This window comes from Tarenaya hassleriana, unplaced genomic scaffold (assembly GCF_000463585.1).
Source record: "Tarenaya hassleriana unplaced genomic scaffold, ASM46358v1 Cleome20, whole genome shotgun sequence".
Lineage (NCBI taxonomy): Eukaryota > Viridiplantae > Streptophyta > Magnoliopsida > Brassicales > Cleomaceae > Tarenaya > Tarenaya hassleriana.
In genome coordinates, this window is record NW_010965373.1 from 2,419,856 (window position 1) to 2,445,636 (window position 25,781).

Sequence of the window (25,781 nt, forward strand, 5' to 3'; positions counted from 1 at the left end):
AAAGTTACTGACTTTGCCGGTGAGGGTATTCCTTCATCAACTAAATTTGGCTCTTTTTGGATTCGGACATTGAAATAGTATTCGTGTTCTGTGGCATAAACAGAATGTTCAGTTGCTAGTTCCTTGTTATGGATCTAAGGAAAAGCAGCAGGAGGAAATGTGGACAGTTTTGTTTGATTCATTTTGAAACTTCGACTTTAATTTTTCATCTCCTGTTTTCTTTTCATCTCCAGGAAGCACAAATTTCATTATACTCGCTGTGTTGACTCTGATACTCAAAGGGACATGGCATTTTCGCCAGGTAACTCCTCTCTTCTGTGGTTATGAAATGGCATGGGGTATGATCATTGATGGACCTTAGAGGGTGCAGGGGAAAAGATTGTAGATTTCATCAACCCATCAAGCATTCCCTTAGATTATGGTTGAGATTCATATCCTACTGTGGCTGGCTGCTTTATTAGTACTGCTGTCTTTCGGGTTTGATGTTGAAATCGAAATTGAAGATGGTGTTCTTGTATCGAAGTTTCTATCTCATCATTACTGATGTTCTTGGATTGTTTTTCTCTAATAAGTTTGGTGTATTGAATTCCTTGTTTTGATCGTTTTTGTATGATAACATTTCTGCTATTTCGTCATCATTTTCTTTTCCGGTTTCGTACCAGATTGTCTTGACTTTGCTCGTTGTTGTATGGGGACTTCGCCTCGCCCTATTCCTTTTAATGAGGTTCGTACCGTGACTTGCCCTCTCTCTTTCTGGATCCTAACATTATGGTTTGTCGTTTTAGAACGGCAGTTGATTAACTAATTCATCTCTTGCAATACCAATATGTGTATATATATATATATATATATATGTATGTATACAGACATATAGAGAGAGTTATGCATATATAATCTTTAGAGAGGCTCTTTTTGTTTCCCAAGTTGATGAATTCTTCTCTAATCATCTCTTACCTTAAGGCATGCTAATTGTGTTTAGGATCATTCAATGGGGGGAAGACCGGCGCTTTGATGAAATGCGCGGCAATCTGGTGAAGTTAGCCGTTTTCTGGTTTCTTCAGGTAACTTTGAATCTTTTTTTTCCCGTTTTTCAAGTTCTTAATTTTCGCCTCGTATTGCTCTCGTGATATAAAAGCTTCATTTTTTTTTTGTTTCTCTCTTTTTTTTGGGGCAGGCTGTGTGGGTTTGGACAGTGAGTTTACCTGTAACTGTTGTTAATGCAAGTGACAGTGGAAGATCTCTTCAGCCTGCGGATGTAATAGGTTGGACAATGTGGGTTTCCGGGTTCTTGATCGAAGCTTTGGCTGACCAACAGAAGCTTACTTTCAAGAATTCTCCGGAAAATCGAGGAAAATGGTGCGACGTCGGGGTATGGAAATACTCCCGCCATCCAAACTACTTTGGCGAGGTTAGTATATTTTGGCTGCAAACGCCGGATTTTGCCCAACTGGAACTGACCTCAAAGATTCCTCTATTTCGCCTACTTTACCCGGTTTTTCTTGATTCAATCTATATTGGCTTATTATCACTTTCTTTTGGGATGGGTCGGGTATCCGAGATTTTTTCGTGTTATTACCCGATCTCAGATACATTTTGGTCAGGTATAAGAAAATTGGATACTCGAGACAATTTCCGGGTATCTATCCACCCTAACCCAAGTAACTTGACTTGGGTTAAGTATCCAAAATTTTTGGGTTTCCCGAACCCGAACCCGAAATTTTATTAAGTTCGTTTGTGATATCTTTAAAATCTAGGGACAAAAATGGTATTTACTGTTCGTTCGGTACCTACTGGTTATGCCCAATTTCGGACCCAGTTACCCGAACTCAAATCCGATTTTCGGGTTTTCTTCATGCTATAATCCAATCTCATATGATACTAGCTCGGATACCTAATCAGGCTTTTTTTACATAGCCCTACTTTCTTCCCATCAACTCCGAAAATGGTTTGTGTAAAGCAGAAGAATCTTGCAAAAATTCTTGACAGATATTACTCTGGTGGGGAATCTTCGTGGCTGCGTCACCGGTGCTCGAAGGAGCAGAGTATCTCGTGATTTTTGGACCGATCTTTCTCACTTTGCTGCTTCTCTTTGTCAGCGGCATACCCTTACTCGAGGTTCATATTTCTCTTCCTTTCGGATTTCCCGATTTTATGTACAGTTTTTAATCAAAGAATGGTTATGGAGAGTTCACATATGTTTCGAGGGGGCGTAAACAGGCATCGGCCGACAGAAAGTACGGCAACATGGGTGCTTACAAGTTCTATAAGAAGACGACGAGGTTGTCTTCTTCTCATTTCTATAAACCCTGAATTTTTCGAATAACCAGACCTACTTCTTAGGGGTATGAATTTTTTGTTGTTATAAATATATTTTTAGATAATTTTTGGATACCCAGATATTCTACAGGTGATCTTAGGCCGAGTATCCGAGACCTTCGAATACGAACACGGATCCAAATGCCCTAAATTTTTTCTGGATACCCGACTTAATTATGTCTACCCCTAGAGGACGGACGAAAAGAGGGCTAATTTGGTAACGAACTTTGCGTTGTGGTTGCAGTCCGCTCGTTCTGTTACCGCGAGGAGTCTATGGGAACTTGCCGCAATGGTTCAAGGCGGCATTGCTCTTCGAGCTTCCATTGTATAGCCGCAATCTTCCTCAAGAGGGTTCCATCGGGTGAGCCTCGATCCGAGAATCGTCTTTTTTCGGGTTTAACGACTTGTTGTATCTCTCCGAGATGAACGTTGCGATGAAGATCTAGGAAGGTCGGTTGTGAATGGTTTCGGTTTTTTACGTGCAAAGGTGTAGAGAAGAAGATTCAAGGAATGGCAAGACAAAGACAAGAACTGAATGATAGAGAAGCTCCTCATTCTTCTTCTTGTAAGACTATGATATACCTTACTTGAGGATCTTTCGAAAAATGTTCGAACTAACGTCTAATGCGTATTATCGCATCTATAGTTTCGAATTTGTAATTTCAGTGGAAGGTTTAAACCGGTATTGGATTATAGATCGGTTTAAACCAAACAAAACCGGATATGAAATCGATTGAACCGATCAAATTGAACACAGAACTTCTGTGTTTCCCCGTACACCATTAACTACATTATACACCAAAATGTCATGAAAATGTAAGCTAAGCATGGTGGTATGACAAAAATTCCAAAACAATGTATATATATATAGGATTCGTTCATTTGAAGCAACAGTTGGAAGAACTCAAAGGTTGAGTAGCGGTAACTTGATCAATATTCACAATCTCTTTGCCAACGGGAAGAAGAGCCGAACCGTTACCGTTGCCGTTAACTTTAACGGTTCCGTCGAGGGACTTGGGCTCTAAGGCGATTCTCTGGCTGACGATCTCGTGGATCCGACGGATCATCGTCAGGAAAGCCTCTTCGACGTTGAGGTTCTCCAGAGCGGACGTCTCGAGGAAATACAGACCTTCTGACTCGGCGAGAGACTTACCGTCGGACTCTTCGACTTCGCGAGAGGATCGGAGGTCGGACTTGTTGCCGAGGAGGACGACGACGGTGTCGGGGCTGGAGAAGCCACGTAGTTCGGAGAGCCATTTCTTGACGTTGTCGAAGGTTGTCCTTCTCGTGATGTCGTAGACAAGTAACGCTCCTAGGGCTCCTCGGTAGTACGAGCTCGTTATTGCTCGGAATCTATTTTTAACAAATTAATAAAAAAATATATTGGCATTATTCAATTAGATTTCAGTACCAATGTTGATTTTTTGGGTTTATATAAACTTTGTATTTATTTTATGTGTATATCGCATTTGGAATATTCTAATTCTACTAAACAAAACTTATTATATAAATTTGAGAGATCTATGAGAACTCGAGAAATATATTTTTTTTAAAAACAAATTTTAATTTTTGTGCGATGATTTTTTTTCCTAAAATTTTTTAAAACAAAAGATTAGTATACGTACGCAAATTTATTATAATTGAGACTACAGTTACGGGTGGATATATCGAATTTCGATTTCATTATTTTCAGGTTCAGATTTTTCAGTTTTGGATAAATTATACTTTTTTATATCATATTTCAGTTTTATTCGGAATTATATTCGAATATATATATATATATATATATGAACTGAAATAACATCGTCTTTTAACAAAAAAACGATGTTAAACGACCCAACAGTTTGTGGACGAGTGGTCGCAACTGGGTGCAAAGCATTTAGATGTTGGAGGTTCGATTCCTGGTTGGGGAGGGGTTTTCACATGGACTATCTCGATCCCTCTGAGAGATGTAGTTGGGCCAAAAGCCCGGTGAACTTCCGGATTATAAAAAAAAAAGTCTTTAAAATCTATGTACAAATACATAAAAAAAAGGTAAGAAAATACATGCAAGGGCGCAGGCAAAAGGCAAATGTGTTATCACATTGAGAAAAAGGAAAGCGTAATCACGATTTTTTTTCTTAAATTCTAAAAATGTTTTTTTTTTGAAAGAAAATAGAAAAAGGAAAAGAAAAAAAAGGTGGCGACATTCAACAAAAATTAGGTCGGAGTGACATTGATTGCTCGCATCTCGACTACGCGCGTGGTGTGTTTCCTTCATCATTATCCCAAACTTTGTTTTATCTTTTTTTTTTGTGTGCCGATATCATATATTTATGATTTAATGACTATGAGCTGTACATTTTTTATTATCTAATTAATTTAAATTTAAATTTGACATCAAAATCCATTATATTTTTTAAATTAAATTTATTTTAATTAAATATTTTTAAAAGTTAAATTGAGGTTTTAATTTAAAATTGGTCGGAATTAAAGATGATAATAAATCGAATAAATATGTTTTTTTTCGTAGAATAAAAAACGAATCCAAATAAGAAGTATCCCGAAAATGTCCACCTTTATTAAATAAAAATTCTTAACAAAAATAATCATTTATTTCGTTAAGTTAACCAAAAAAAAAAAGATGTTTGGCTTTGATGAGCAATAAACAACTTTTTTTTTTTCAATTAATTGAATAATTTCAAGAGGGTAAAAAATAGTTAAAAAAAACTCGTCGACATAAGCAGATTCATGCACGAACCGATGATACGGGATAATCAAGATCATAATGACATATTTAGTTAACAATCTCATAATATATATGTATATGTATATGTGCATGTGTGTATGGTTATGGTATATACGTACCGTTCTTGACCGGCGGTGTCCCAAATCTGAGCCTTGATGATCTTGTCATGGAGGCGAACATTCCGGTAGGCGAATTCGACTCCGATAGTCGGTTTAGAATCGAACCGGAATTCGTCCCGAGAGAATCTCGACAACAGATTCGATTTCCCGACGGCGGAATCTCCGATCAACACCGCCTTGAACAGATAGTCGCACTCTTCGTCGTATGACTCCTCCGCCATGCCTTTTGTCCTCCCTCTCTCTCTCTCTCTGTCTGCGCTTCTGATAAAAGGGTTTTGAAGAGGAAGAAGAAGAAGAAGAAACGTGAAAGTCTCTCCGTTGAATATGGCTTGAATTAAAGAATTATACCATATGATGAAATGATTACATATATATATATATATGAAAAATGGTAATGGAGTTCGTCTTAGGATTATGACAGCATAATATATTATGAGATAGGCCGAGATTAGAGGGGGGAAAGAAACTATGGAGTTTAGAGTAAATATAAAGATAAATGAAAAAAAAGTGTAGTCTTAATCAACATTTCACATAGTTGCAAGTCACAAATAGACAAAATTAACTTAAAGAAGAAAGGTTATGAGGGGGCACTCACGGGTTTTGTGAGCAAAAAAATATTATCTTATAAGTTTTTTTTTTTCATTTTAATCAGGAGAAAAAACGATGTTTATTTCTGCTATTGGGGGTTGACTAAACTAAGCTTCTCCTCGTCTTTTTTAAAAGAAAAAAAAATAGACTTTTTCTCTATTTGTGATTTATATGTATGTGTCGTTAATGAAAAGGAATTTGATGTAAATGATGGTGGAGCATACAAGTTTACTCGCATACACATATTTACGTATATAATTAAGAAAAAATCATAATTGCGATTAAGGGGTTTTCCTGTCGTAATCACACTGTTTGTTAGGTGTTACTGTTTGATTAATCATAATTAAGAACATGCGTTTTGATTATTTTTCAAGTAATCATGCTTAATCATCATCTACCTATTTCCCCCTTTTTCCTCTTTAGACATTCAACCGATTTCCACGCTTCAGTTGCCGTACACTTGCTTACTCTCAGTATCACCAGTCACCACCCGAAATAACCCATCTTCTCTCTCTCTCTCTTACATTTTGGAAAATCTCATTAAAACCCATTAGCTAGCCAGCCAGCTTATACCAAATTACTTTATCAACTCTAATTTAATATAACCACATATGAACATATAAAATTATAATGGAATGAATCTTACAATTTCTTTTAATTGAAATTCTATACAGTTCAATCACGTGGTATTTACTAGGGCGGGCTTCTCCATTCGGTTCCGAAGAATCGAACCAAATAAAAAAATACGGTATTTTTTTCGATCCGAACTGTTCTAAATTCTCACACAGTATTATTTTTAGAAAATTGAATTTCTCCGAACCGAACCGAATTTTCAAAAATCCTGAAAAACCAATTTTAAAAAAAATCTATTTTTTTTTAATAAAAACGGAACCGAACCGAGTTCGAACTGAAACTGAACCAAACCTAATATAATATAAAAACCGATTGGTAGTTATTTTTGAAAAAACCGAAAAAACCGAACCAGCGCATTTTTATCCAGAAAAACCAAACCGATTTCCGAAACACCCACCCTAATATTTACATATTATCACATTACCCATAAATAGTTAATATATCAATATATTCTAGAGTGAGTCATAGTTTTCAAAATATATGCATGCGGTAACCATGGCACTTCGGGAATATTCGTTAATAGAAATTAATCAAGTGGTGAGATGGGAAATCAATATTGATTAACATTTCACACTTGATCTTGAAAATCGAATGGGACAATTCATAAGGTAGGTAGAGACATCAAACCTTCTTGATTTTAGCATTGTACCATGTTTCCAAATGGAATGAAAATAATTATAGCTCAAGGGGTCAGTGTTAGTTATGTCAAAAACACACATATATATATATATATATATATATATATTGCACATAATTATATAATAAACCAAACACATGACGTAATAAAACTTCGACTGTTAACAATAAAAAAAAGACGGAGGAAATTGAACAAAACCAACGGTAACTAAAATCCCAGTCGAGGTTCCGCCCAATACTTAGCTTCTTCACACACAAAGAGTACCAAAAAAAAACATGAACATTCAAAAAAAAAAGTTCCAAGAAGAAGGAGAGAAGGAAACACTCACACTGTGTCTTAGGAGATTTTCTTGGCGATGAACAAACCCCACCTCTGCTCTCCCCTCGAGCTCCGCTGCAGCTTCGCCCTCCACCCTCCCACCATCTCCTCGTACTCTTCCTGCAAAACCCGACCCCCGGAAAAAAAAAAAGGAGTTTTCCGGGTGAGCAAGAAGGCGGAAAAAAAACAGCGACTTGCTTGAAAAAAAAAAGAGGCGGATAAAAACAGCGCGGGGGGCGAACGGACTTTCGAGAAGTCTTGGATGAACTCTTCCTTTTCCTTCTCGACTGCGTCCAATTCCCGCTTCAGGACTTGCATGAACTGATCACACATAACCAATGCTTTAGTGTTCTGTCTTTGGCTCATTTAGAATGTATAAAGCGTATAAAGGTGTTATTGTCATTACGTATTTTAATCTTAGGGATGCTGCAGATTAAGCTTGTACTGTTTACTTGTAAATGGCAATGACACTGTTATATTCTTATAAAAAGAGGACTCTAGAAAGAAAAAAAAATGTTTATACCTGATTGGTTCGGTCCTCCGCAATCACCTCGTTGAAACCAGCATCTTTGAGCATCTGAGGAAAGATGTCGGGTCAGGTAACTTCAGCTTAATATATCCACAAAATTTCGGAAAACAGAACACACACACACATACATACATACCTGACCGTATGTTTGTATGTCGTGAAGATCGTAACCTCGCTGCTTGATGTACTCTGCAAAATCCGGAGATGGAGCTTTGGGACTTCTGCAGTAATCAGAGATAAGCACTTTGCCTCCTGGCTTCAACCACTTGTAGAATGTCTTAAACAATGTCGGCTTGTCCTGAGAATTAAGACAGATGATTACGAATTCGCAAATGAAACACCATTAAGGAAGAAAGAGGCAGAGGAGCTTACTTGAATATGGAGAATGGTGTCTCGGCTGTAAATAACATCGAACGTGTTATCCGAGTATGACTTCTTTGTGCAATCAGCCACTTCGAATTCCACGGAGCATTTGAGCCCAATGGCGCGTTCAAGCGCAAAAGATATCATGTTGACAGAGAGATCAATGCCCACAACATCGACGTCAAAGTTCTCAGCCATGTAGAAGTCCCCTCCTCCAATTCCGCACCCGACATCTAGAACTTTCTGCCCCGGCTTCAGGTCCAGCTTCCCCACAAATTCCTTTGTTGTTTCTGCATCAAAAAGTCGATAAAAAACGAATTCTATATCAATTTGCAGTTTTGGTACAAATGATTATTTCATCAACAGAAGATGTGATCACTAGTCATGGAAGATGCTAAGACAATGGATAATTATGCCAAGAGCATACCGATCCCCCCAGTGCTCACGAAACCTTCTCCAAAGACACGCTCATAGCGTAGAATGCCACTAGATTTGTACTGGATGTTATCCAAGAAACGTTGGAAGCCACGATCATTGTCCGAACTGATTTTCTGCCATATCCAGCAAATCTGGGATTCGTAAAAAAGTAAATGACTGTGTCAGTGAATCAGATAAAACAAGCTCAAAAGGACAAGCCAAAACAACTAACTAAGAGCATTGTTCACCTGGTTCTGATTCTTCTTGTTTCTCACATAGGCTCCGATGCATTTACAGCTAACTAAAGACAGTTCAAATGAATTCCCAGCCTCATCATGCGTATGGCATTCTTTGAAAACCTGCAAGAAAATCATACTTCGGAATAATGTATACAATCCAAGACCAAAGGGATACACTGCTAAGTGTTGAAACACAACCTTTGTGTAAAATCTGGGTTCACGGTAGTGAGTTGGGTTGTATTTCCGTTTGCTGTCACCAGACTGATGAAAGCAAGACTCTCTAAAGAAAATATACCCCCCAGCCTTCAACCACTGTAGCATCCTTCTTGCCAAACCTTCCACCTGCAATTTGCAAATCGACAAAAGAAAAGTTCATTCATTCCATTGAGGGGTGAAGGAATAACATAATCATTCTTGTGTCTCTACTCCATAAACAATTAGCGGCACCCATCATGATCAAAAAGAGTAAAACTCGGAGATACATATGAATAGGTGTATCTGACGCAGATGGCAGACAAAGCATGATTTGTCATCCAACAAAAGACACAATAATAACACCTATCATCCCGTCGTGATTACATGACCTAATACTACTACGCCAGCCGATTCCATTGAAAAAAATATTATTACAGAAGTGAGATCATACAATGACTATCTCTTAATTTTTACTTGGAAGTCCTAACGCATTCTGGTCAATCTCTTGTAATTTCAGATTTCTATGCACTTTTCCAATGTATCTACTAAATCTGATGATAACATAGCATCATCAGAGCATTAGATGCCTTCTTAGTCTTAGAGTATCTCAAATTGGTTCTGTGAGTAATAAGACAAGAATTACCTCTTTATCAGAGAGATACATCAGTAGCCAATTTGAGAATATTAGGTCCACCGACTCGTCCGAAAACTTCAGATCCGGGGATGTCACATCAGCACACATAAATTTGACGTTCTTATGGTGCCCATTAATGTCTTCATTCTGAAACATGAATTTGTGAGGAAACAAGAAGCATGCATACTTGGCCGAGAGAACAGATACTACAAGTAACTAGAAAGAACAAGAGTTGGAGGCAATCCGACCTTCTTGATAACACTTTCAATGAAATCGACAGCAATAACTTGGCTAGCCCTCTGAGCAAATTCACCAGTGAAACGACCAATGCCAGCTCCAAACTCCAAGACCGACTTCCCCTCGAATGGAGGAAGAACGGAAAGTATCTGCATGTGGACAAGTGCTTCAAGTTTTAAAAGCTTTCATCCGTGAAACAAAACTACACATCACGGACAATTTCTTATCTCTATCGCTTGGAATCTATGACAGCTTTCAGTCACATGGCCTAAAAGCAAACAAGGTTTCAAGAAACTAAATGGATAACATGTTATATGGAAATCAAGCAAGAGTGTTATCAAACGTCTCAACCAATTTGCACAAGTTCCAGATTGTGTTTTGCTTGTCATTCATTTCCATCCCTAGGTCATATTGCGGTTCATCTTAATCTGAATCGCGGAGATGAACTTTAGGGTCGGCAGCATTTACTTCGGGACGCTCTAAGTGGCTGTTAAGAGGTTCCTAGACCAAGAAACCATTCAACAGAGTGTTCTTTCCAGTAACTCTTTTGGATTTCACGTTCCTCCCCTGCAAAAGTGGAAAGAAACGATCACAAAAAAAAAATGAAGTACGCAGATCCAAGCATTCGCAAAACTAATCAGAAACTTCTATGAGCTTACCATCACGTTTGTACATTTCTAATATCTACTCGTAATCGACGGCAATAAAACGGACAATCTACAAAACTAATCGCCTTCAAGATTATAAGCAATTTCTTTACGATTCAAACTAGAAGCGGCGTAGAAGAAGTCGAAAGACCCACCTTGCGCAGCCATTTCCGTCAGATTTCAGCTGAGCCCAATGGCGCGTTCAAGCGCAAAAGATATCATGTTGACAGAGAGATCAATGCCCACAACATCGACGTCAAAGTTCTCAGCCATGTAGAAGTCCCCTCCTCCAATTCCGCACCCGACATCTAGAACTTTCTGCCCCGGCTTCAGGTCCAGCTTCCCCACAAATTCCTTTGTTGTTTCTGCATCAAAAAGGAATGCGAGATGAAGAACGGAAGAAGAAACTAAAAAGCTATGGCTACGAGCCTTCAATGGCGAGCCTGGATCTCGAAAAGCTCCTTGATCTGTGGTTATGGAGTCTCCCTCTCTGCTTCATCAACTCTCACAGATCCAAAATTCTCTGGCTTTCTCCCTCTCTCTCTCTCTCTTCTCTCTCTCTATATGTGCGTAGAGTGAGCTTTTCTTCGGCCGAGGTTTTATTAATATTAATGACGGAGAACTGTAGCGGTTTAGTCGCGTGCATCCGATTCCGGTTTTCAATTTAGGCAATCAAATTCGGTTTAGCTATCCATCTCGACCGGTCCAAAATATTTTACTGACACATATAATTATAGGATTATCATAAGGTATAGAATTACTATTACCTTAACAGGGTTACCGAAAACGTTTTACCAGCATTTATATGATAATTTTTTCAAATATTTATATTTATCAAATAATAAGATAACTACGTAATTGAAAATAACATTCATCGTTAATCATTTTACAAAATAACTTGAAATGAAAAAATAACATTAAATAGTTAATTTTTAAATATTATATATATACCTGACATTTGATAAGCATAGAAAAAAATAAATTCGCAAATTGTTTTTACTTGAGAAATGGTGGGTCCGAAATTGATGTGTCTTAATTCAGAGGGACCGTTCGGAGAATCTATTTTGTCGTTACATATGCATACGTGGCATCTTCTACACCGTCCGATTCAGTGTCCACGACCCCAATTAAGTACAGAGTAACGAAGGAAAGGAAACTATGAATTTTGTAGTTTGTACTATGTAACAGCAGACATTTATCAAAAATATATATATATATACACCAAAACATTATATATATATACACAACTATGTTTAATTACTTAAATTAAGAAAACATGATATTTATTTTCTTTTAACAATAGATAGCCAGGATGAGATTCCAACTCGTAATGAAATAGACGCTATTAAATATTAATTTTGTATCATTATTTCTAATAAAAAAAAATTATTTTTTAGTAGTATTAATTAATATATCAATAATAAATTTTTTTTTTCGATTTGATTGTATATACATAAAAGAGAAATCAGATTCACGTGGTGAGAAAGGTAAGCATGGAACTACTCCTCCTGTCTTTTACGGCAAAATGGCAAAGCATTAATTCGGACAGCGAAAAATTCATAACTGTCCTCTCGAAATGATTGTAGAGATCTTAAACCTTAATCCAATAACTAAAGTCTTAATCACTCTACATGTAATTAACTTAAAATCATGGATTATAACTTTATTATTTATTATAATAACCAATCAATATTATGTTATAATGAATTTGGTAATAAAATTACTTGGTTCTGTCTTAACCAAGCCGGTTCTCCTTGGTTCTCCATAAGCAACGTCACAAAATATACATAAATGAAAAATAACCGGAAAATCGAACCATATAGATATTACTGTGAATACTCTTTAAGTTATCTCCGTTTTCTCGTGAATGAATACAGGAAATCATATATAAATCCATATATCAAGAAATCCACGTAAATATAAAATAATTATAAAAATTTTATTTTCTACGTATAAATACACAAAATATTGATGATTTCTGTGTAAATACAGATTTGTAAAAAAAAATGTCGATAAATTTCTTCCAATATACCGATGGAGTCGCCCGACATTGATATCGAGAACAAAATTCCGAACCATCAAAATATATTTTATTTATATTTTTTTTCTCCTTTAACGATTCCGCCAATTTATATATTTACCAATCAAAAGAGAGATTGTGGAATGAAAAACACATAATCAAAGTGTAGAATTTTTATGAATATTATATAGAATTATAACCAAAAAATAATTGCACTTACCATTGTTTTTGGAGAGAGAAGAGGAGTGAGCCATCGTGGAGAAAATCTGTGTTGTGGTTTCTGTGATTCTTTTGTCTTTTGGGATCTGTAACTCATTATATATATATATATATATATATAGAGAGAGAGAGAGAGAGAGAGAATATATGGGGTTTTTTCTTTTCTTTTTTTCCAAAATTTTTATTTTTTGGGGGTGTAATTTCAGTTGCATATGCATTATTGAGTTTATACATTTCTCAAACACCTATAGTTCAAAATATTTATTCAATACCTATTATATTTATGAAAAATATAATTACTAAACAAATATTAACACGTTAATGATTGTATCTAATTAATTGGTACCAATTATTCGAATAAATACTCTTTGGAAAAGTTTCTATAATATTTTAAATAGACTTGGATATTTTTTTTACATTTTACAGAGGAAATATTTAAAAAAATCATTTTCTATATATTTTAAGATAATTTTTTTTATAGATATGTTATTATTCAAATATAAATGAATTGTATTTTAAATGAACACATGTCAACTTGAGTTGTATAAAACAAAAAATAAACCTAAATTAAGAGAATAAAAATCCTAGGCGGTAGGGTATTCTTGGTAAGAATTGACAACATTGCCCTTGCGTGAAAGTTCGTATTTTTTTCAATGGTAAAAAACTTAAATAATAAAAAATATATATAGAAAAGAATCTTACAAACAAATAAATATATCAAATATTAAAATATATATAAAAAATATTAACTTTTGAATGAAAACAATTTTTTACACCGATTAAGATACTATTTTTATGTAGCAAATTACTCTAGATTTTAAATATTTTAAAAATTGCTCTAGATTTTAAAAATTGTTAAATTAGAAGTTTATGTATCTTGTCGGATACATTTTTTTTTAAATTTGTGTATTTTTATAGGATTATTGATAGATGAATGGAATGACAGAAAAATGGGCCCAAAAAAGCCCATAAACCTCTTGTTAATAAAATTATGATTTTGCAAGGTTGTTCGATTACTTTTATATTTTGATATTTTAGAAACTTCTAATCCAAAAAATAAATTGTATATCAAATTTGGGTTGGATTCACATTCAATACATTCCATTTGGGACCGGTCCCATTTTCCCCAAAATATGAAATAGTATACAAAACTCAATAATAATATTTAAAAAAACAACACAATAAATTTTTTTAAAAAAAGAAAGAAAGATCAGAGGCCTTTGGAACCAGGAAGATCGATCCATTGAAGCTGGACCTGAACCTCGCCGCACTCAACGTTCCGAAGACGGAGACAAAGGTCTTGAACGATCCGTCCGCCGCTCCACCTAACGCAGCTCTCCTCGGCCAAACAGTTGCATCTCCTCGGCTGTATCCTCGTTATGATCGTTCCGTCCGGCAATCCCGACAGCTCCATCCTTAGCGCTTCTATGTACGGCCCTATGTCGATCTCTGCATCCCCCATTTTGTCGTCCTTGCTGAACAAGTCGTGGTCGTACACCGTCTGCAACGGACGTCGACGTTGTTTCCGTACGTTAGGGTTTTTGTGGGTTTTTAGGAGAAAAAAAATTCGGGTTCTTGATCCTTTAAATTACCAGTTGAACCGGGAGATTTGGATCGGTTATTGTGAATGTCAGATCTTCGTTCCATTCTGGGTTTACGTCCTTTTTCACCACTCGGGTCTTCAGCTTCTGCAACAAAAATTTTGTATAAGTGGGATATATATATATATATAGAGAGAGAGAGAGAGAGAGGTTTCACCTGACGGCCGACTCGGAGGACGACGTAAGGATCGCTGCTGCGGACGTCGCGGACGGCGAGGTTAACGCCGCATTTGACTCGAACGCGGAGGAGACCCATGAGATTTTCCATCAGCGACATTCTTTCTCTCTCTCTCTCTCTCTCCCCTTCATCTGCACTTGAATCTTCTTTTTATTAGTCTTGATATTCTGTATTATAATAAGGTGATGATGATGATGATGATGAAGCGCACGTTGTTGGAACGTTGGATATAAAATGTAATCTAACGCCATAAACAATGTCAGAGCATGTTATAAGAAAACACATGCGACAAATTAAATGGCCCTCTTCAATGCCTCGTATATATTAAAGTTACTATATAACGCTTAAAATATTCTCATGTAACTTACTACTACACATTAGGAATTGTTTTGTTTAGATGAAAGGTGACGGTTATATTGAATCCCAAGCATTTGGTTCTTATTATTTAAACAACTTGTAATTGATTAGGAGTTACCATATATGTGTAAACGAATTCAAATTAAAATATGATGTAAAAACTCATCAAGTATGATTTTTTTTTATGTTAAATTAATTAGTTGAATCCTAATGATAATAAATTCAACATAAAAATCGTCGGCAAAAAATAATGTTTATATATAGAAGATGAATATTTTTGAAACGAAAACATATATTCGAAAAATAATTGAATGAAAACCGTAATAACATGAAATACAAATAAAAAATAATAATAACATATATGGGTTTAAATTTGATTTTTTTTTTTTAATAATGGAGTGTTATGGATGGAGAGCTATACTATTCCTGGAATCGAGAACGGCCGAATTATTAGAAATACGTTTTCCTCTCCAATCTGAAGATTGAACTCGGGATAGAAAAAACGTTTTATGTCCCCGTTTCACGGATTTTATTACCCAAAAATCGGGTAACATGGGAAAAAGGCAAGGGATGGAAGATGCAAATGAGAACATTGCTTTTTAAGAAATCGGATTCGAGAGTAGGTACGTACGTGTTCGGTGTCAAAGTCTCATAACATGAACGTGGGAGCCACGACCACCTTTTGCCCCCTTACCTGCTCGCTCGTCCGTCCTTGTGTGTGTGTGTATACATATATCATAACCATTTGTCAACAGTGTTTTTAACTTATCATCTGCAACATACACACATATATATACATACGTATGTATGTATGTGTGTATGTATGTATGTCTTTCACGTATATCAAGAATGTTTTTGACAGACACCCTTGGCCTAATACATTTGTTTTATACAAACCCAATCAAATAATGCTTAATTATCCCCAACCCAATTTGATCTCGATAAAAACAAATTAAAATCAAGTTAATTAAATGTAAATATCGAAATCAAATTTAAAATTAAAAAAATCAATGAGAATTAATATTTTTAATAAAATTGAAGTCAAATTCTAAATTTCAAATGAATATAATTTCAATGGATCCCAAAGTATAAGAAACACACTCTGCTTATTATAACTCTCCTGTCCCCAATATGGCATATGCATATCTATGCAAAAAGCACACACAGATATATATATATATATATATATATATATGCATCTGAAAGCATGTAAATATCAATCAAAATGAATAATAGATCAGAGGGGAAAGAAACACCAGAAATCGTTATGCTCTACAGATCAAAAGAACATAAACCGAACCAGGTTTCGACCAAATCTATCAATCAAACCAGAAAAAAGAAAACATAACGTTTCTTGTATCCCACGGTACCCTTCAGCTATCGTTACAGCACCACCACTTCACTACGTTTTTTCAAGGTGGAAACTTTAAAAGTCTCTTCCTTTTTTGTGTAACCTGTACAGGAGGAGTCAAAAGAACAAGGGCGGCATGCACGGAATGAATGAGAGAGATCACCTCTGCGGGACGGCGAGGAGGGGCTGTGCCACGTCAGCACCGACAGGATCCACGACGACGTGTCTCCGCTGTCTCTCCCGGAGGTACAGGACAGTTATAAGACATACGAAAAGTGTGAGTATAGTGGCGTTTCCTTCTTCCAACAGAACGTTCTCCACCCATCCCTCCACCTTCGGGTACACTTCCGGCAAGGAATCCAGTACCCTCACCTGCTTCATCACAACGCACCATTGAATCATATTTTCATTCCTTTAATCTCTTTATACTAAAAAAATTCGGACATCCAAGAAATTGTAGAAAACTCTCAGTTGATTTACGCAGGTTCATATTAGGGTTGGGCAAAAAAAAACCCGAATTTGGATACCCGAACACTATATGAGATGAGATCAGGTTATAACGCTAAGTAAAACCCGAAAATCGGGTTTGGATTCGAGTAATTGAGTCTGAGACAGTGTATTATCCACGATACCCGACAACACTAAAATGACATTTTGCATCTACTTTTTGAGATATTACAATACAAACCTACTGAAATCTCATGAAATTTTGGGCTCGGATGCGGGTTCGAATAAGCAAAAAATTTTGGATGCCCGATCAAAGTCAACTCCTAATGCATGATATATATTTTGAAAATATTTAAAGTTTTTGTATTTTAACTGAAGTTTGGGTACCCTAAGTATCCAAAAATTATCTCAGATACCCGATCTCTGAATACCGACCAAAACGAATCTGAAACCGGACCCAAGATATTTGACTTGGATAATCCGGAAATCTCGGGTATCCGTCCACCCCAAGAACTTCATATATTCAAAGTCTTGTTTGTTTTTGAAGTAGAGAAAGACTCACCAGAACAGAATCGGCGTAGTTTCTGCGGATCCACAAGCTGGCAAGGGCGAGAGTGACGGGCAATTTGGCAGAAGGGTCATTCTCGAGAGCCTGATCGTAGTAACGCTTGGCAAGATGAAGATCCAAGGGAAGCCCTTGTCCATGCTCATGCATGTACCCCAGATTGAACATTGCTTGCGCATTTGCCTGCGATTTCGCATACATGTATGCCTCTGCTGCTCTCACAAAATCCCTCTCCGTTCCCTGATAACATTGGATTCGATATCAAGAACTCGATGATCCAGGAAAGTAACCAAAACAAGAACCGATTCATTGGCAAAATCATAGTGAGATGATGAATGTAATAAGGATATCAGATGAAACAGAGCAAATATTTTTTTTTCTTCAAGCACGAACAGAATTGCTTACCCGGCCATAGTAATATGCATCTCCAATGAGCAAAGCAGCATGTTCGTTGCCCTGTTCAGAGGCACGCCACCACAAAGTATGAGCACGCTCATGCCTCTCCTTATCCGTGCAAAACCCAGTCTCTCCGATGCACATGCTTCTTTCCCCATATTTATCGAGGATCCAGGCCGCATTGCTTTGCGCAACTTCATAACCGAGCTCTGCCATTCTCGAATACAAGAGCAATGCCTTGCCCACATCACCTTTCAGGTAAGATTTCAGAGCCCATCTCGACATTGAACTCCATGGTCCCCTTTCTGCTACTAACTTGTAAAATGAAGTGGCCTGGAACCAAAATGCTAGGAATGTGAACTAGGAATTTAAAGTACTGTATATCATAAGGTAGGGTTGCCCAAGTGATCCAAGAAAATTGCTAGAACAGCTAGAAGTGGAAAAAAAAGGTAAAGAAGATAAGGACCTAAGAAATGAATCTACTACCATTGCTGGAACCTTGTAATCCTAGTGCCTCTATGAATATAATTTTTGGCAAAATACACAACTTCTACTGCTTTAAACATATGGAATAAAGAAAAACATCACTACATTTGACGTCAAGGGTAATGCAGAAAAGTTATAAGACAACTACGACTAATTTACCATTTCCAAGTTCTTCTTAAGTCCGATACCAGTGTGGAACATCTTAGCCACTTGGTAGAAAGCCTTTGGTTGACCAGCATTAGCTGCAACAAGAAAATACTTGCATGCTGTCCTCACATCCTTTTTTACTCCGATGCCTTTAAGGTACAACACCCCGAGGTTATAGTGTCCACTAGGATCATCATTGTCCACAGCCTTCTCAAAGTATTCTCTCGCCTGCACTTGAAGGAATACACCACTTACTGTCAATGCTTATCTAGTAAACCGTTATTTACTATCTATTTTCCTTTACAGTACTACTGACATCAATCTTTAACCATGGCCCCTTCCTTGAAAGTGCCAACTAGACAAAAGATACTTAGAGAGATGACTTCCAGCAAAAACTTAATCTCCCACATAGATTAGATCCTTAGACTAATCCAAGAACTCTCGACATTCAATCAGGAATCATTTACCCTTTTTTTTCTGAGTTCCTTTGTCACAACTATATTGATGATAAAGAAGTAAAAATCTATAACTACATATGTAGCAAGAGCTTACCTTAGTGTAGTTTTTCTTTTCCACTCCATACCCTTTGACGTACAAGTACCCAATGCCATTATATGCTGAATAGAGACCTTGTTTCGCAGCAAGCGTAAGCCATTCAAATGCCTTGGTATAATTTCTCTCGACACCAGCTCCTCTAGCATAAATCTCTCCCAGAAGTTCCATCGACCTCGGTTCTCCTCTGTCTACTGCCCTTGAAAACCAGTACAATGCCTTAGTGTGATCGCGCCTTAATCCTCTAAGACCAAAGTAGTAAAACAGTCCAATTTTGTACATTGCCGCAGCATTCCCTTTCTGAGCTTGATATTCTAATATCTGAAAATCCTCGTCCTCCTCTCCGCGAGATTTCCTTAGTGCATCTTTGTTCTCTTCAGTTCCGCTATGAATTCTAATGGGTTCAACCACCGGAGAATCTTTCGAGATCAAGAAACTATTCACAGCCGCTTCTGCTAGTTCAGCATACAATTTCACAGCTTTTTCGTACATCTGGAACATGATCACAAGACAATTACAGAAACATAAGACAAGAAACACAAAAGCCTAAACTGTGCCTTAATTCGAAGATTAGTGTCGAAAATATCACTTGGGCACAATTCATTTCCTCATTTTTCGTTACGGTATTTTCAGATTAGCCACACAAGATCAGCCAAGAAGAAGAGAAATCTTAAAAATGTTAGCTATGCTTACATCTTGTCTGATATATGTGAACGCGAGCGCCATCTTCGATTGCATATTCCCGCCCTCGGCAGCGAAATGATGGTACGTAAACGACTTCGCCGCGCTCTTCTCCCGCATCATCCCCATTCCGTACACGAAACCCATCACCGACTGTGCCTGGGGATCTCCCGCCGCCGCAACCGCCTCAATCTCCGCCACCGCATCCTCCATCAGCCTCGCGTTTCCTTCACTCGCCGCTGAGAAAATCTTGTGGAGGCCGGAGTAGTACTTCGGCGACGCGACCTGGACGGCAGAGTCGTCCGGCTCGAAGATCGGACGCCAGGAGCCTGGATCGAGCTCCTCCTCGGACTTGGAATCGGAATCGCCGAACTCATCGAACTCGGAGGACTCGTTGCCGTCGTCGCCGGTGGTTACGCCGCCGTTGAGATCATCGTTGGAGAAGACGAGGACGAAGGGACGAGCATGGACACGATGATTGTAGAGAGAGAAAATAAGGAGAGAGAGAGTTACTGCTCTGAAGGCTAAGACTCTCATCCTATCTTCTTCTTCTTCTTCTTCTTCGTCGTCGTCGTCGTCGTCGTTCGCTGTAATTTCTCAGTTCCTCGATGCGATTGAGATGAACAAAGGATGAGAGGGTAATTACGTAATTATCTTACACAAGTGTGAAGTGCCACGTCGATTGTTGTCATATCACCAATCATATTTACACACGTCAGCAAACCTCTGGAATAGTAAACAATCCAACGGCTCCAATTTGATCATAGAATCGACGGCTGAAATTAGTTTTGGGGAGATCCAACGCGTCAGATTGAAGTTAAGAATAAGCAGCAGAGATCGGATCGAATTCATCCAACGGTCCAAATTGAACTCACGAAATAGCGGCTGAGAGCCTGAGATGGCTTTCTCAAATCAAACGATCCTTATTGAGATCCAACGGTTCATGTAAATTTATTAAAAAAGCATTTAACTACATTTATTAAAAATATTTATATTTTTATATTTAATGTGAAAATATTCATATTAATCTGGGCCGATATGATTATCATATACGAATTGAGTTGAGTTAGAACATGTTATTGTCATATACGGTTTTACATCGCTAAGTCGATGTGGACAGACCCCTGCTACTTTTTATATATATATACATATTGTTACAAACTTTATATATATTCCAGATCATGCATTTTTTTTTTGGGTAACTACAGGTCATTCCTTTATTTTGTAAACCTATATAAACAATCCATATTTGTCTGTGACAGTTAGGTGACCTTGCCAAAAAAAAAAAATTACAGAGCAACGATACACGAACTTGTTATAAGAATAAAAAAAGAAATTACAAATCCAATTATCATTACATGTTACGAGATCTCTTGCCTGAATCTGCCCTTGCCGGTTGTGCCACATGAATTTTTTTTTAGTAAAATCGGTAATTACCTAAATTAATCATGATTTAGTCAAGATCCTAAAATTTTAATCTTCCTCCCGCGTACGTGGCGGATCAAAACACGTCCCCCCAAAAAAAAAACAAAATAATACAAAAAAAAAAGATCTATATAAATACGCAACTGAAAGCACAGAAAACAACGAAAACACCACCACAGTAACGAAAACTACGTCGTTTTACGGGAAAGGAAAGAAGATGGAAGCTCTGAGAATCGCCGCCGTCGTCGCCTTGCTCCTCCTCTCATGGTCCGCCGTGAAAGCAGCGACGGAGACTCCGCCGCCGCCTTCCGGCGGATCTCAGACGACGGCGTGTATAAAGAGGCTGATTCCATGTCAGCCGTACATTCACGCGCCGGTGAATCCTCCGGCGACGTGCTGCGTGCCGTTGAAGGAGATCATCGACAACGACGTGACGTGTCTCTGCTCCGTCTTCAACAATCCCGCCATGCTCCGATCTCAAAACCTCACCAAATCCAACGCTCTCGATCTCCCCAAGGCCTGTGGCGCCAACGCTGACGTGTCACGCTGCAATAGCTCCGGTGACTTTTCTTCCGGTCGATACGACAACGTTTTTTTTTCCTGTGTTTGGGTCTAACGACGTCGTTTTTGTTGTGCAGCTACTCCGCCGACGGCGTCGCCGGAGACTCCGACAAATCCGATGACACCTCCGGCGTCTACCAACGGTATCTCTAGTCGATAATTTTATTTATTATCATATAGTATATGTTAGTAACTTGTTTCCAAAACTTTCGTAATTTTCTTCTATCACAATCTTTTTTTTTTTTTTGTTTTTATTTATTTATTTATGTAAGCTTATCTTTCATTTATTAGAAGTTCGACCATGTTTCGTTTTGAAAAATCCATTTTTGTTTATTCTTATTATTTATCCAAACAAATACTATAGTTTCAAATTCAACATATTTAAAATTCGCTGGTTTTAATTTCGGAACAGTTTAAGAAATTTCGTTTCGAAATATATATATTTATATATATATTAAGAATTGTTAACTAAATTAACCTTAAACAATTAATTGACACAGGAAGCTCCTCCACCGGCGGATCAACCGCCGGAGGCTCTTCAAGCGCGGCGGCGACCACCATCAGCTTCATCGGACTTAACTTTGTCTCTGCTCTCATTGCGACCATATTCTTTTAATCTTTTTTTTTTGTTATTTATCATCTTCATTTTAGTTTTTTAAAAATTTTAGTATTTGATTTGTATCTTTCTTTTTTTTACATACAACACATTATTATAGATTTATATCCACTCCACATTATAGCTGTTTTTGTTCACGTTTTTGTGTGTGAAATATCTTAACAAATTAATCTAAAAAAATATTCAAAAATTTACCGTCTTGATTCCGATTTCTTTTTTAAGATTTATTTTTTTTTGTCAAATTTTATATTTTCGCTTCTTATTTTTATTTTTTATTTGTTGATTTTGATTTTATAAAAATAATACTTATCATTTTTTATTCGAATTAAGTTTTTGTTCAATTAAGATTTATTAGTTTTATATATTATTCTGTTTTTTGAAAATTCAAAATAAAAAATACACCAACATATCTCATTCAGCAACCATCTTCTCAATATCCTTAGGATAGCATAGAAAAAAAAAGGAAGAATATGATAACGTTGCACATCATCAAAATCTCTAGAAATTGACATCATTGAAATAATCTTTACGCGCAGCATGAAAATGAAAATAAAAAATAAAAACGTATTTTAAAAAACAAGTGATATAAAACGAATTATACATACGAAATAACATGAAAATTGACTGAGTTCTACAACGATCAAATTTAGATGGTTCAACCGGTAAATAGAGAAATAAAAAGTCTATCTTATTTCGAATTTAAATTTTAAAATTAGAGAGAACATATAACAGTTCAATCAAACTTATGGTATCACAGAAAAAAATGGATGAATGCGTTTGAGATTTTTGTTTCAGACGACCAAAAAGGATTTATAACCACAAGTTGACAGAGCCCAGATTGTAACAAAATCAATCAACAGACAGACAGAATGTAACTGAACTCTCCATCTCTCCGTTTCTTCCACACAAGTTTTTTTAGGAAACGACCCAGGAAAATTGTCCCTTCAGCCTTTGGTAAATTAACCGGTTCGGCCACTTACACCCGCCGGTTTAGCCACTCTGTTATGACTCCGGTCACGGCTTCCCGTTCGGGTTCGAAGAGGAGATCATGCAACAACCCGTCAAACAGCTTGATCGTCTTGTCGGAGGATGAAGCTTGGTCGTAAAGTTTCTGAGAGGCTTCAGGGTCAGTCACTGTGTCGTCGGTGCCGTGCAGAACAAGAAAGGGCACCCTGACTTTGTCTAGATTCTGCTGCAAGTACGCAGCGATTCTGAGAATCTCGTAACCAGTTCTCACTCGGATCGAGCCAGTGAAGACCAAAGGGTCTGAGTATTTGGCGATAAGAGCTTGGGGATCGCGAGAAACCGGAAGGCCTTTCTTGTTTGCGACACTGACTTGGTACCTGGGCAAGAGGAATGACACAATCGGAGCTAAAACCTGCAATCAAAAAACAACAGATTCATGAGGAATATCTGGCATCGAAATGGTTGTGGATTCCGAGTTTTCGGGTTTAGTTTACGGTGTAGATTGGATGAGATGGTTGGACTCCGACGGCTGGTGAAGTCAGGACGATGCCCGAAATCCGAGCTTCGATCTTTGGATCTAGCATAGCCTGCAAAATTCAAACGTTCAGATTGGGATATTCTCAAGGAAATTCGAAAGGGGCAATAAGGGATTAAAGTTCTTACCTTTAGGATGATGGCTCCTCCGGTTGAATGCCCGAAGCAGAAACAAGGGAGCCCCGGATTTTCAGTCAGTACCTTCTCAAGATAAGATTTCTGCATAAATATTATTCAGATGTAAGTACAGCAATGGCATATCACAGAACACAAATGTTTACAAAATGAGTACCAAATCATCGACTGCATAATCTAGGGAAGGAACGTAAGCGTGAAGTCCATCACTCCCACCGTGCCCTATCAAAACAGAACAAACGAAGTTAGTTCATGGGAAACAAACCAGCAAGCATCTTCGGATTTTCGGAAGAGAAATCATACATACAGGGCAGATGCTATAAATCCTTTTAGGATAGATTTTAAGTTTCAAAGATGCTAAAATGGTTTATTTCTACTACAAATTTCAGAAAACTCGGGTCCAAGACGAATAATGATCCCTAAATACTCAATGGTATGCTAAAGATGAGATTCAATGTCACCTTTCCACATGAATAAGCACCACCCCAACACAATTCCCTGCGACATCCAAACACAGAGGGAAGGTTGAAGAACAATATTTTCTAGCCTATGAAACATCAAAATTCTCAAATGCCTTTTCGCACGTTCTGTGTGGAGATTTTACTATCAAGTTTGGTTCAAGATCATCTAAAGCATGCCTTTCATATCCTTGAATATGTCTAGTCAACACAATCAAGCAACAACCACCACAAAAAGACCCTTAATACCAGCACAGTTACATGTCTTGCAAATCATGAATGAATATCATAAATCCATGGTTGAAAACGGTGACGACGTTTATATGCTAGGTAAGGTTTCAAGTCTGGTGTAAAAAACATAGACTAAGCAATCGACCAGTAAACCTACTCGGTGCAAAATCATAAGTACAAAGGGTAAATTCTTACAGAATCTCCATTGAAATTGAGCTGTACAAGACAAGACTGTCAAGCAAAAACAGGGTTCCAGAAAATATCATGCACTTAACTTCAAACTGGAGGAAAAAGATAAAAAGATATGTGAGATTACCGATCCAATCTATTCCATACACCTTGAATCCATTACCATTCAGCTGCTTTGCGAAATCACTATACCTGCCACTGTTGCATGTTTGAAGAAAATTTATGTTAGGCTTCCCATGCAACAACCATTATAATAAAGTAGCAAAGGCTACAAACGAGGGCTAAAGGGTCAAACCTATGTTCATTCAGACCATGGAGCAGAACAACAACTCCCCTGCAAAAACGTAAGAAAAGATATCAGTATCATTGACAGAGAAAAAGAGAGTGAAAACACATTTGTGCAAACAAACAAGAAAATCTGTGCCTTGTAGGATTCAACCATTAAAAATCCTAAAGTGAATATATGACCGACCAAAACGTGAGAAACATGAAAGATCCAAATGCCAAAACAAGAAGTGGAAGTGGGAGGACAGAAACATCAGACAAATACCCATCTTTCACAACAAATTATACACCAAGAAGGTTGAAAGAGCTGAGTCAAAACGGGCATCACTAGAAAGGTTTCTCTAGACCAAGACTCCTTCAAGACTTTTGACTTGCAGAATCTTCTTTCTCTACACCATCTCAAGTTCTCATCATTACCCCAAATATCTATTTCACTGCCTTTTGATGCACGTAATAAATATTCCCAACAACCACAGCGAAATGGCATCTACAAATCTTCCATAGCTGGATTTATCAATATCTGTGTCAGTGTAGGACCAATAGATCACACCAACTGAGCAAATCAGGGTATAGCAAGTCACCCAATTTGCATATTTTATTAAACTATTCGTTGGAAAAACTAATTTGTTAGTTCAACTGCAGCATCTAATATCAAAGGAAACTAACCGTACCTAAGTTTCGGATGATTGGCAATGGCATCACACAAGCCAGAACACTACATTCCATAAGATCTATCAGAATGGAAGCAGACAAGGATGATATCCGATCAATTCCTACACGA

At 37.3% G+C, this 25,781-nt stretch overlaps 7 protein-coding genes across 7 annotated transcripts in view; 2 read left to right on the forward strand and 5 right to left on the reverse strand.

Annotated features, from left to right (window-relative positions):
• LOC104813922 overlaps window positions 1-2,981 on the forward strand; it is a 3,803-nt gene extending 822 nt beyond the window's left edge. The window contains exons 3-11 of the mRNA XM_010541721.2: window positions 1-19; window positions 234-301; window positions 663-724; window positions 980-1,061; window positions 1,175-1,408; window positions 1,987-2,115; window positions 2,218-2,279; window positions 2,561-2,677; window positions 2,804-2,981. The exon at window positions 1-19 is cut by the window's left edge and continues 13 nt beyond it. Coding sequence (XP_010540023.1) covers window positions 1-19; window positions 234-301; window positions 663-724; window positions 980-1,061; window positions 1,175-1,408; window positions 1,987-2,115; window positions 2,218-2,279; window positions 2,561-2,677; window positions 2,804-2,855 — 825 coding nt within the window. The 3' untranslated portion in view covers window positions 2,856-2,981. The remainder of the gene's footprint in view (window positions 20-233; window positions 302-662; window positions 725-979; window positions 1,062-1,174; window positions 1,409-1,986; window positions 2,116-2,217; window positions 2,280-2,560; window positions 2,678-2,803) is intronic.
• A 68-nt stretch (window positions 2,982-3,049) lies between these two features.
• LOC104813921 (ras-related protein RABA6a-like) lies at window positions 3,050-5,498 on the reverse strand. Its single transcript, XM_010541720.2, has 2 exons — window positions 5,164-5,498; window positions 3,050-3,669 (listed from the first exon to the last, which is right to left on the reverse strand). The coding sequence occupies exons 1-2, from the start codon at window positions 5,382-5,384 to the stop codon at window positions 3,195-3,197; spliced, it is 696 nt and encodes a 231-aa protein (XP_010540022.1). The 5' UTR covers window positions 5,385-5,498; the 3' UTR covers window positions 3,050-3,194.
• Window positions 5,499-7,143: 1,645 nt separating this feature from the next.
• On the reverse strand, window positions 7,144-10,448 carry LOC104814039 (phosphoethanolamine N-methyltransferase 3-like; the record flags this gene model as incomplete). Its single annotated transcript, XM_010541882.1, has 11 exons — window positions 7,144-7,459; window positions 7,586-7,660; window positions 7,863-7,916; window positions 8,005-8,166; window positions 8,241-8,521; window positions 8,659-8,800; window positions 8,897-9,007; window positions 9,086-9,229; window positions 9,726-9,863; window positions 9,965-10,102; window positions 10,422-10,448. Coding segments are annotated over 11 exons (1,374 nt in total), but the record flags the coding sequence as incomplete, so codon positions are not given.
• A 3,495-nt stretch (window positions 10,449-13,943) lies between these two features.
• On the reverse strand, window positions 13,944-14,798 carry LOC104813926 (protein C2-DOMAIN ABA-RELATED 3). The gene is made up of 3 exons (XM_010541727.2): window positions 14,598-14,798; window positions 14,432-14,527; window positions 13,944-14,340 (listed from the first exon to the last, which is right to left on the reverse strand). The coding sequence occupies exons 1-3, from the start codon at window positions 14,715-14,717 to the stop codon at window positions 14,050-14,052; spliced, it is 507 nt and encodes a 168-aa protein (XP_010540029.1). The 5' UTR covers window positions 14,718-14,798; the 3' UTR covers window positions 13,944-14,049.
• Window positions 14,799-16,189: 1,391 nt separating this feature from the next.
• Window positions 16,190-20,213, reverse strand: LOC104813927 (ERAD-associated E3 ubiquitin-protein ligase component HRD3A-like). Its single transcript, XM_010541728.2, has 6 exons — window positions 19,613-20,213; window positions 18,920-19,411; window positions 18,380-18,595; window positions 17,744-18,067; window positions 17,336-17,578; window positions 16,190-16,698 (listed from the first exon to the last, which is right to left on the reverse strand). Exons 1-6 carry the CDS (start codon window positions 20,135-20,137, stop codon window positions 16,486-16,488), a joined length of 2,013 nt encoding a protein of 670 aa, XP_010540030.1. The 5' UTR covers window positions 20,138-20,213; the 3' UTR covers window positions 16,190-16,485.
• A 963-nt stretch (window positions 20,214-21,176) lies between these two features.
• On the forward strand, window positions 21,177-22,327 carry LOC104813928 (protein YLS3-like). The gene is made up of 3 exons (XM_010541730.2): window positions 21,177-21,585; window positions 21,664-21,729; window positions 22,087-22,327. Exons 1-3 carry the CDS (start codon window positions 21,243-21,245, stop codon window positions 22,200-22,202), a joined length of 525 nt encoding a protein of 174 aa, XP_010540032.1. The 5' UTR covers window positions 21,177-21,242; the 3' UTR covers window positions 22,203-22,327.
• A 599-nt stretch (window positions 22,328-22,926) lies between these two features.
• LOC104813929 (monoglyceride lipase) overlaps window positions 22,927-25,781 on the reverse strand; it is a 4,653-nt gene continuing 1,798 nt past the window's right edge. Inside the window, exons 2-7 of the mRNA XM_010541731.2 lie at window positions 25,011-25,049; window positions 24,843-24,913; window positions 23,995-24,059; window positions 23,832-23,921; window positions 23,663-23,755; window positions 22,927-23,580 (exon numbers count right to left, since the gene is read on the reverse strand). Of these exons, the coding sequence (XP_010540033.1) occupies window positions 23,179-23,580; window positions 23,663-23,755; window positions 23,832-23,921; window positions 23,995-24,059; window positions 24,843-24,913; window positions 25,011-25,049 (760 nt within the window). The 3' untranslated portion in view covers window positions 22,927-23,178. The remainder of the gene's footprint in view (window positions 23,581-23,662; window positions 23,756-23,831; window positions 23,922-23,994; window positions 24,060-24,842; window positions 24,914-25,010; window positions 25,050-25,781) is intronic.

Coding starts and splice junctions, on each gene's coding strand:
- LOC104813921 (XM_010541720.2), bottom strand. CDS start 5,384: ATGGCGGAGGAGTCATACGACGAAGAGTGCGACTATCTGTTCAAGGCG. Junction 3,670..5,163: donor GACACCGCCGGTCAAGAACG/GTACGTATATAC, acceptor TGTTAAAAATAG/ATTCCGAGCAATAACGAGCT.
- LOC104813928 (XM_010541730.2), top strand. CDS start 21,243: ATGGAAGCTCTGAGAATCGCCGCCGTCGTCGCCTTGCTCCTCCTCTCA. Junction 21,586..21,663: donor GTCACGCTGCAATAGCTCCG/GTGACTTTTCTT, acceptor TTTGTTGTGCAG/CTACTCCGCCGACGGCGTCG. Junction 21,730..22,086: donor ACCTCCGGCGTCTACCAACG/GTATCTCTAGTC, acceptor TAATTGACACAG/GAAGCTCCTCCACCGGCGGA.
- LOC104813927 (XM_010541728.2), bottom strand. CDS start 20,137: ATGAGAGTCTTAGCCTTCAGAGCAGTAACTCTCTCTCTCCTTATTTTC. Junction 18,596..18,919: donor AAAAGAAAAACTACACTAAG/GTAAGCTCTTGC, acceptor CTTCAAGTGCAG/GCGAGAGAATACTTTGAGAA. Junction 17,579..17,743: donor ATGCATATTACTATGGCCGG/GTAAGCAATTCT, acceptor CAATGTTATCAG/GGAACGGAGAGGGATTTTGT.
- LOC104813926 (XM_010541727.2), bottom strand. CDS start 14,717: ATGTCGCTGATGGAAAATCTCATGGGTCTCCTCCGCGTTCGAGTCAAA. Junction 14,528..14,597: donor TCCTCCGAGTCGGCCGTCAG/GTGAAACCTCTC, acceptor TTTTTGTTGCAG/AAGCTGAAGACCCGAGTGGT. Junction 14,341..14,431: donor CAAATCTCCCGGTTCAACTG/GTAATTTAAAGG, acceptor CGTCCGTTGCAG/ACGGTGTACGACCACGACTT.